We start from the raw sequence: 10,929 nt of genomic DNA on the forward strand, positions 1-10,929 counted from the left end.
CTCAAATTCACGCGCTTTTAAATTTTAATTTATTTTACCATAATTGTATATTAAATTTAGAGTTCTTTTCATTATTTGATATATTAAGAAAAATAGAAAGATATTAAAATTGCTATAAAAAGTATGAAAGAAGGCTAACTTTGTCACCCCATCAAAATACAGAAAGAGGAATAACAAGGAGTAATATCACCTTCTCAAAACACTTTACCATATGTTTTCCTGAGATGAAACCATACCTCAGCAAACAAGAATAAAGCCTAGCGTAAAAGAGGAGGAACAAAAAACACGTGGAGTAATCTCAGGACACAACACGGATACTAACTATTTTGAAGCATACAAGGTTCAGAACCAAACACAAATACCGATTACACTTGCACAGTTGCACGTGCATTGGAAGAGTTATTTAATGAGAATTATGCGTATTTAAATCCACTAATTTCCACTCTTTTTTTTTTTTTAGTTTTTATGGATATAGACATTTATTGTTTCTCATGACCAAAACCTATTTTCCTATGAGAACCTGACAAAGTACCGCTCTTTGAAGAAGCATCCTGCCCCCCTCTTTTTACACAATCCACTACATAAACCTCCTGTAGTATTCTGACAGCAAAATTCCTAGAACGAATCTTGCTCTACATGGATTTTTCCACTTTTATACTCAAGACAAGTGGATCTCCTCAGTCCTTTTCTAGTACATCCTTGCCATACCATATTGAACAGTTCCGACCTTTCTGTAAGCAGCTCTAGATGCGGTCGCAGCAGCAGCAGCACCAATACCACCATACTGTGCCTTGGTCTGCATCAAACTTGTGTCAATCATCACCCGGTCATCCACATGTTCTTCCTTGCTCCCTCCCACCCTTGTCATAAAAAATGGGTTGGAGTCGATGTTGATAGCAACATCTGGAGCATATTTGGCAGCCATGCCACATTGCTTGACTTGCTTTTGCGAGGACAGGTCTCTTTCAGCTTCCATGGTAGATCGTTCTAGCTTTCCTGTGCTAGATTTGCGGTAACAATATGCAGAAGGGACAGCCTGCAGAGGAAGGACTGTACTTCTGATGTATGTTCTTGGGTCATAAGCATCTTTCGTGTTGCTTCCATTCTCGTATGGCACAACTGACCCCACAACCTTTCCAGGTTTAGCTACAGAGGCAAATGCAAAGAATTATTACACTGTAAATGTAAAACGAAATCCATTTAGTTGAAAAAATGTGGGCAACACGCGTATAGTACCCAGTGGAATTCTCTGCTGTGCCTGCAAGGTTCTTGATATATTTATGGGAATTCCTTCAGAGTCTCGGGGGTTTTTGTTATACACTTCCTCTGCGGAGTGCCTGTCCTTGAAGGAAGCAAGGTTCTGTTGTTCTTTGGAAGGGATTGAGCTTGAATGTACAACTGTAGACCTGCACATATCTTTCAAAGGTCAGAGAAAAATTAACCTGACTACCAGTAAAATACTTTTAAGCCAGGGGAATAAGTAATAAAACGAGAATAAGAAATACTTGAAAAGAAAAAAAAAATTAACATTCAAATCTATAAGACTTTGCAGTCTTGCTGAAATCCAGAAAATAAACTCCCCCAAGAATCTCTGAGGCACAATACAGAATCAAAACCAAATATCTTGTCCTGTAGAAGTTATCTGACAAGAGACAGATCCTTCAAACCATCTAAACACAACACATATCAGGACAAATAATCTAACTCCAAAGATCACACATCAATCTATTCATCCTTCCGACAATTGCTTTCAATTCCTTCCTCAACATGAATGCAACACAATAGCTAACAATTCAGTGCAACATCAAACTAATTTCAATACGGCCAAAACTGCCACTACATATCATAAAGAACATCACATGCCCCAACTACTACAACAACGTGCCATCTTCTTGGTGGGCTTGTCCCAACACTTGTATCTCTCAACAATCGGGAAAGACTTAAAAGTTTAGATGAAATTGAAAGAACACAAAATCTGATGATCATTACAACAGTCTTCACTAAGGTCATCACTGACTTTCTGCTATCAACAAATGGTGAAAACTTAGAAGTTAAGAAGAAACTGATAGGATGCAAAATCTCATGATGATTCAAAAAGTAAGTGGTAACATCATCACTACCTCCCTCTGATCCCTACTTATTATAGAAACCATGACCTGCCAAAAGCAGGCAACAAAAACGAGAAGATCATAGCCAAAAAACAAGAAGACTACAGAAGATGCCTGGATATATTTTACCTGGGAAGAGATACATGCTTCCTTTCAAGTGGAATTACAGGCCCACTTTTACCACCATTTTCCTCAAGATGTGCAAACTGCTTTCTGAATTGATCAACCGCACTGTCCACACCACCAAAAATCAGGAGAAAGTGGAAGCAGAAAGATAGTTGCATATCCCATCTTTGAAAGCCAAAAAAAAATGCATAAAACAAAAGAAAGTCCCAAAAGCTAGAACCTTGGATAGAGAAAGTTAGTCCTCTCAGTTCCATTTACATAGTCCTTGAGCAGTTGAGGATGGTATTCCAGTATCTCCCGAAAGATTAGCTCTCGTATGTCCTCCTTTGTAACTCTCCGTCTCTCAAACTCAAACTCCATCTTTGTTATTGGTTGGCAGGAAGGCTCCCTCTCGACTTTTGCCAATCCCTTAAAGTAAGGATCTCCCAGTGCCTAATAAATATAAGCAGGCCAAAAGAATTCGACAGATTATAGCCATATTAAAAGATCAAGAGAGAATAGCATGCAGTGATATGATTGCAATGCAGAAAAGACAAGCAACAAGAGTGAGGAATGGCATAAAAACTCAGAAAGTTAATAATTTTATAGAGGAAGACACCTCTTCAGCAGTCGGCCGGTCTTTGGGGTCAAAAGCAAGCAGCCTTTCCAACAAACATAGTGCCAAAGGATCTGCATTCAGAAATTTCTGTGCAAATGGAACAGGCGCCTTTTTCCTCATGCTAGTTAAGTATCTCCTTGCCTTATCATTTCGAACCTGGATTCATAATAAAAGATAAAAAAAAAGAGTTTAACACAATAAAATATACAAGTTATGTTCATTTTGTGTTTTTTAGTGTTTGTGAGCATGCATTTCTCTGTTTTTTTTTCTAGCAGGACTACGGTTGCGGGGGAGTGTTTTTAATGTAGGTTGAGCAAGACCACGTCAAGAGAAAAACACAAAATTTATCACAACTTTGCACTCACCCGTGAGATTGTATCTAATGACGGCGTACCAAGTAGATCAGTCATTAAGTCCAACTGGTGAACAACATTTTTGCCAGGAAAAAGAGGTTTCCCTGTTATCACTTCAGCAAAAATGCAGCCTATACTCCATATATCAATTGCTGGTGTATACTGCAACCAGTGCCATTGAAAAAAAAAAAAAACTGTTAACAGAGTTATTTTGAAAGAAGAAAACTAAGACTTTACAGTTTTTTTCTACAGAACAATAACTCTGTTTATAATAAATCGTTGACAGACAATCCACTCTGGCTCTCACCCTCAGAATTATGAACCAACAACTCAAAACAGCCATCAATGCATGATGGAGCATGGAGATATTCCACTACACACAATTTAACAAAAGGAAAATTAAGAGATAACCACAGGTACCATTGCTTCCTTTTCCAAACAATAGCAGTATCACATCTAAGCCTCAATACTCAAATTAAGGGATCAATTTTCAGCATTAACACAAGAAGATGGTTCTGAAAAATCATTTTCCATCTGCAAACCAGAGCGCCAACTAACATTTTTAACTTAACTTCAAAAATGTCAAGCCTATGAATTGAAAATCATGTGGTCATACCTTAGAGAAAAAAGACCCACAGAGTTCAGGAGCTCTATACCACCTTGTAGCAACATAATCCTGTAAATGTACAACAAGAATTCAAAGTAAAGGCTCCCATTTCCTATTAGAAAGCGCATGATGGATTTAATATCTTAGAAGAGTACCGTCCAGAATATTGTTGAGGGTGTATCATTGAAAGCAACTCTTGCTAACCCAAAATCACAGATTTTAAGCTTACAATTCGCATTCGCCAATATATTCTTCGGCTTTAAATCTCGATGATAAACATTTGCTGGAGCCAAGTGGATAAGAATTAGATACATGCCACATTCTAAACAAACGGAAATAAGAGTCATAACAAAGAAAGAGGTAGATGAGGACAGAGCAATTATCTTACAAGGAAACCAGTCACCAAAGCATACCAATACAGTAGGAAAGGGTGGCTAAATGCAAATTGTCAACCTATTTCTGGAATTAAGTAAAGCTCCAATTAAAGCAATAAACAGTATAGTACCTGTGTGGATATACTTTAACGCACGAAGTAGCTGATAAAGAAAAAATTGATAGTGCTCTCGTGTCAAGTCATCATTGGCTTTGATGACTTGATGGAGATCCGACTCCATGAGCTCAAAAACAACATAGATATCCTTAAAATCCCTTCTTGAAGGTGGTAGCATGATGTGCTTAATTTCCACAATATCAGGATGTCTTAGGAGCCTAAGCAGCTTTATCTCACGCAATATACGAGCAGCATCGGAAATGTGTTCAAAAATATCATGTATTTTCTTTATTGCCACTTTCTCACCAGTGTGAGTGTCAATTGCAGAGCAAACAACACCATAACTGCCTTTCCCGATAACTTCCTGAATTTTGTACCTATTGGCATCACCATATTCTGAGAAGAAGTCCATTTCAGTTGAATTCTGCGACATTGGAACCCAAGTCAGTTGAGAATACTAACACATTACACAAGATCAATAAATATTTCTATGCATTTCTACTTAACTTTATGACAGTAATCATCTATGAAAAATTAATCACCTATTTGATATCTTCTTTTACCATATTCAACAGCATGAAAATCAATGCCAGTGAGTCTTAGATCAAATAGAACTGTGTACATATCCAAATCATATGCAACTATATTCCAGCATGTGACACTTCAGATGAATAAATCTGACATCTTATTACTTAAATAAAATTGAATTAAATGGTACCCATATTGTAACTATTATGAACATGGAAGTTTCTTATTCAAATGCAATAAACAAAGAATAATCCAATCAAAAGTGACTTTTTTATAAAGATTGTGTTTGTCCCTCACACCACAATTTTCACTTTATTTTCCAGTGGTTCCATGAGATCAAAACCCTTGTTTTATTCTTTTGAAAGGATTATAACAGTGGGGTACAAAATTGGAATTCATCAAAAGCATGGAAAGGAGGAAAAGAAAAGGAATATAATGCAAATAATTTGAAAATATAAACACATTACACAGAAGTTCTGTAGCTTCCAAAATAATCAGATGAAATGCAATGGATGTAATTACTAAACCAACTTCTTACAAGTTCATACTTCCTAACCCAGAATCAATTAGAACAGCTATCTCAACAAACATAACATCAATCTAGCAGCCTCAAAATCACCGAAATATTGCATCTACACCCTCGAAATTGACAATTCATGGATTTCCACTTGTACAAAATCAGAATAGAAGGAAAGTAAATCCAAGTCGAAAACATTTTACATATAATATGAAGAGGAGCAAAAAAATCCAAAAAGCTTAATAGGGAAAAAAAAGAAAAAAAAAACTATCGGTTAATGAAAAAATCTACTAAACGAGAGAGAATCTAATCCACATGAAGATAGATACATAGAATAAGAATACATAAAAATGGCATCTAATGAAATCACAGGAGATCATAAGCATTTAAGTAAGTGGATAACATTGTCAACTGCATCTCCCATAAAAGAAAACAACAAAAACATTGATCCATTCTCATTTATTTTTTTGTAGATAATCAAACAAATTGCTACATGGTTTAGCTATCACACAGAATAATTTCATCTGCAAAAAAAATCCCAACTCTTAATTATTCATAAATTTCTTCATATAATTCAAGAATGATGTTTTCCTTATCTTACCAAAAAAAAATTCTATAAACATGAAAATAAAAGGCCACGCAGCACAGAAAACAGTCAATTCTGAGTCAAATTGTTAAAATTACCATCCAAAACAAATTAAACAATTTAATTTCACCTTTTTTCTATGATCTTGCTGCTGCATATTTTTTGTTCTCCAATCCCAAAATTTCGACTTAAAAAAAATTTCCGACCTCTAAAATCTGAAACTCGTTTGAATTATATATAAAACAGGTTACAAATCCTGATCAATCAAAGTTGATCAACCGCATTTGCCCCATCTACCTCTGCTCCTTATTACAAGACCAGAATCCCACCTTATCCTCCTCGAATCCTTAACCGAGCATGCATTCAAGACCAATCCCTTCATGCACTCCTCCAATTTTCTTCCTCCCCCAATCCCAAGCTCCAAATTCCCTCCCTCCAATATAATATCAATAACTATCATAAATCAACAGCCACCGTCTCTTTTTGACAACAACAACAACGATGAGAATACCTCTTCTTGCATTCCTTATTCCATCAATCTGTCCTCTAACTAACCCTACACAAAATAATAATGATAATAATAATAATAATAATAATAATCTGTTGAGTTAACAGAACGAAACTGCTTTCGGGTTTGCGTGTAGATCCGTATTTTGAATTTTGTAAAAGAAATCAAATTATAGTGTGTTTGTGAGGGTTTTTGAGTGTAGAGAAATGCAAGATCTGTCACCGACACGAAGCTGGAAAAAAAAAAGTAAAGAAAGAGAGATTATGAGAAAAATAGAAGAGGGAGAGGGGAGGTTTTACGGCATGTATCTAGGGGATGGAATGGGGGTATTTTGGGCTTTTCCGCTTTGCTTCCTAACTATCCATGACTATAAATTATTTTTTGATTTATTAGCACTGTAATTGATAACCGGATATTTAATGCCGTTTGAATATACGGATAATGCGATTTAGATACGGAAATGGCATTGGGGTGTAATTATATGGGGTTGTTTAGGGGTAGAGATGGCATGGGGCTATTTTCTTTTGGCAGGTGGAGGGGGGAATGAGAAAGAGGGGTTAGGTGCAAGTGTCTGTATGATTTGATGGACACGTTTCCGGACACGTGGTGAGATCATGGTGTGTTGAGTGAAGAATCGGTGGTCCCACAGCCTAGGTGTGTAAAATGTGAATAAACATTGATCTTGGCATGTGGTGGTGATGATGGATGGGTGATGATATTATTGGAACATTATTTTATTTTATTTTATGATTTGGTGCTGCAAAGGTTTCTTTACAAAAAGTGCTGGATTTTGCTTGCCATTCGACCGCTTATGTTTTTTAATAACCGGAGACAATAAAATTAATTATTCTTCCTCGGAAGCCTTATTTTTAAAATAAAAAAAAAACATATCGGTTTTGAATGAATAAATATAAGTGTATTTCTCACATTAAATAACAAATATTTTTAAAAATCCAAACATGAAAAATAAAAAAGTTTATTAGAGCCTCAAGTTAGAGTCGGTATTTCATGACTTGATTTGTAATGTGATTCTATTTTTATGTATGTTTAACCAAATCTATTATAAAATTGATTTTATATTTTTAACATTGTATTTGGAATCAATTCATTATTAAAACTAAGTTTAATTATAGTATTTAAATTTAATTTAATTAATAAATAAATTAAATTTATAGATTTGATATCCGACTTCAATTTATTTATTTATTTATGTTACTTTCATCTCCTTCATCATATCTCTGTCATCTTATTCATTCACAAGATCTTTCAATTCTATAGATATTTTTAATAATAAATGACCATCTCTTTCATGCTTCAACCACCATAAATCTCCCTTATTTCTATCTTTGATATTCATTCATGTAAATTATGCATAAAATCAAATTCAAATACTTATTTTTAATGTAAATTAAGGACAGACAATATGATCTAAAGAGATTAAAAAAAAAAAGCAAAGTGTTTTGGTGGTGGTGTAGCTGAGATTTTAACGATGAAGTATTTTGAAGAAGCTAATTTTCAACATTAATTTCTTCTCATTAGTATAGCAAATTATGTTAAACTCTTATTTATTTTATACTATTTTTATATATTTAATTTTATTTTAAATTCATTTCAAAATACGAATGATTGCTATGAAGAAACATAGTTGGTGAGGAATAATTTATTGATTCATTCACAATGTCAAGATTATATCTTTATACACCAAACATATTTTTTTACTGCACATAATTGTGCATAGACATATACAAGAATAGAAAACAAGTAATCAATTACCAATTACAATATTTGACAACTTATTATATGAGATTCTTTCTTTTAAAACTCCCTCTTAAGTTGGAGTGTATGTCAATGACAACCAACTTGATGAGTAGTATTTCAAATTATGCCAAACTAAATAGCTTGGTGAATATGTCGACTAGTTGATTTTAAGTCATGTGTATAATAGCTTGATTGTCACAAAATAATGTAACTGACTATGCGTGATACACTCTCAAATATGTCAATATATCTTTCAACCAAGTAATCTCACAATGAGTAGTGGCCATAGATTGATATTCTACCCTTGCACATGGATGAGACACAATGTCTTGTTTATTTGTCTTTTAATAAATTGGTGCTGAATCGGGTAAAATGCAATAACCTATTAGCGATTTTCGTGTATTTGTGCATCGGGGCTCAATCAACATCACAAAATTCTTATAACCCCAATGAACCTATAGAGGGTAAAAAAGATTTGTCCATATGTTTGATTGATGTATTTGAGGACCTTGTGTGCAACTTTGAAATGTGGTTATCTAGATTTGTCTAATAATTTAGTCAATACATAAATAACATAAACCAAATCAAGTCTTGTTATGGTGAGGTAAATCAATTGATCCAAAATTCATTGGTATGGAGATGGATTAATTAATGGCTTCATACTTGTCTGTACGAATGATAAGTTGTGCTCAATAGGGAACCATGAAGTTTTTTCACTTAGAAAGCCCGTATCTTCTAAAATTTCTAGTGCATATTTTCTTTGATATAATGTGATTCCTTGATTTGAGCATGCGACCTCCATCACCAATAAGTATTTGAGTTTATCCTTATCCTCTATTTTGAAATTACTTGAAAGAGATTGTTTGGTGTTTGCAATGTCTTTTAAGTTATTTTCTACCAATATTATGTCATCAATATAAACCAATAATGTTATGAAGTTGCCTAAATGGTTTCAAATAAATAATGAGTAGTCAAAATATGATTGATGAAACCTATCATATATGAGAGCACTTGACAACTTAATGAACCATTATCGTTAACCATGTTTTATATCATAAATAGATTTGTGCAAATGTCTTCTTTAAAGTGTAGCGATGTTAAGTAGCACATTAATGATGGTTGATTTGGCCATCAAAGCAATTGTTTCTCGATAATCAACACTTGTAATTTAACTATTACCTTTTTACCTTGAATTGAGTCTTGTACCTCTCAATAAAGCCATCGAGATAAAGCTTGATTTTATAGATCCATTTGCAACTAATAGGTCTTTTATAAGGTGGTAAAGATACAAAACTTTAGATGCGTGTTGGCTTGAAATGGTTAGATTTCATTATGCATGGTTTGGCGCCACTTTGGATCTCGAACAACCTGTTAAAAACTAGTTGGTTCTTTAAAAATGGTAAGTTGTGTTGTATAGGCTCTGTGAGTTGGGGGAAGATGATCATAGTAGAAAAATAAGAGAGGGTAGACAACACATAATGTCATGGCCATGTTCATGAAAGAGAATGAGACAGTCTTAAAAGGAAACATTGCATCGACATAAAAATTATATAAAAATATAGGGAGCTTAGTGGGTTATGTGGAATGATGACGTGATGATGGTGGTGTAACAAATGATAGTGGAGGTAAGGTAGGTGATGGATGATATTATAGAGTTAGATCAAAGTATTGGGATGGTAAAGTTGATTCAGGATTTTCAGTGATGAAAAAGGTTGCAGAAACATCATCGATATAGATTGGTGAATTTGTTATTGAGAAGGAATCCATATCAAAGGAGAGTAAAAATATGGGTGAGTGTAGTTAAGGATTTGGGACAGAAAAATTATTGATGGATTAGAAGGAAAATATATCATCAAAGAAAATGATATTTCATAAGACAAAAACCTTTTATAATGTAAGATCAAACATGTGATTTCCTTTTCGACCATGAGGGTCGCCAATAAATATGCAACGGGTTGCTCAGAGATCAAATTTGGTATGGTGATTAACATGTATAGATGCAAAACATAAACAATCAAAGACTTTTAACCAAGATTTGACTCCTTAAATAATTTTTCAAATAGATTTTACCATGAAAAAGAGGTATAGGTGTACAATTGATAAGATAAATTAATGCAAGGGTTCACCCCTAAAAAAATTATTTTGGAAGATTCTCTTACAAAAAGAGGTCACATTCTACATTGAGTAAATGTCCATGTTTGCGTTCAACAACACCATAATCACTTCATACAATCTTAATGGTAGTATTGAATTGATTCTCAACCACATGAAAAGGTTGACTACAATTTCTTATGTTTTTTTATTTTTGTTTCATTAAATAAACTCGAGTGCTCATAGTATAATCATGAACTATGGTAAGAATATTTTGCACTAGAAAGTGAAGGAAAATGATAATGACTCCAAATATCAACATGGATTAATTCAAAATTAGAGTCATTAAAAATTGAATTTAATGGAAAGGATAATTTGGTTTGTTTAGCCAAATGAAAAATTAAACACTCGTTTGTATTACAAGATTTGTTTTTTTAAATGGAAATAACATAAATGTTTTCTTAGAAGGATGTTCAATGCGTTGATGTTGGAGACTAAGTTTTTTAGTTTGAATAGAATTACAAGTAGCTTTCTTTATTTGATCGAGATAGTAATGTCTCACTCGTTCAATTATTATCCCAGTTATCTTATACGACAATAGGTCTTATATGACACAAAATTATATGAGAAAAATAATTATATAGAAGGATTAAAATGTT

At 33.8% G+C, this 10,929-nt stretch overlaps 1 protein-coding gene across 1 annotated transcript; it reads right to left on the bottom strand.

Annotated features, from left to right (window-relative positions):
• Positions 1 to 293: 293 nt before the first annotated feature.
• Positions 294 to 6,736, bottom strand: LOC7464636 (mitogen-activated protein kinase 20). The gene is made up of 10 exons (XM_024601742.2): positions 6,044 to 6,736; positions 4,298 to 4,706; positions 3,948 to 4,075; positions 3,802 to 3,861; positions 3,198 to 3,347; positions 2,833 to 2,988; positions 2,455 to 2,666; positions 2,238 to 2,339; positions 1,237 to 1,406; positions 294 to 1,146 (listed from the first exon to the last, which is right to left on the bottom strand). The coding sequence occupies exons 1-10, from the start codon at positions 6,068 to 6,070 to the stop codon at positions 689 to 691; spliced, it is 1,872 nt and encodes a 623-aa protein (XP_024457510.2). The 5' UTR covers positions 6,071 to 6,736; the 3' UTR covers positions 294 to 688.
• Positions 6,737 to 10,929: the final 4,193 nt, after the last annotated feature.

This window comes from Populus trichocarpa, chromosome 5, assembly GCF_000002775.5.
Source record: "Populus trichocarpa isolate Nisqually-1 chromosome 5, P.trichocarpa_v4.1, whole genome shotgun sequence".
Taxonomy (NCBI): domain Eukaryota; kingdom Viridiplantae; phylum Streptophyta; class Magnoliopsida; order Malpighiales; family Salicaceae; genus Populus; species Populus trichocarpa.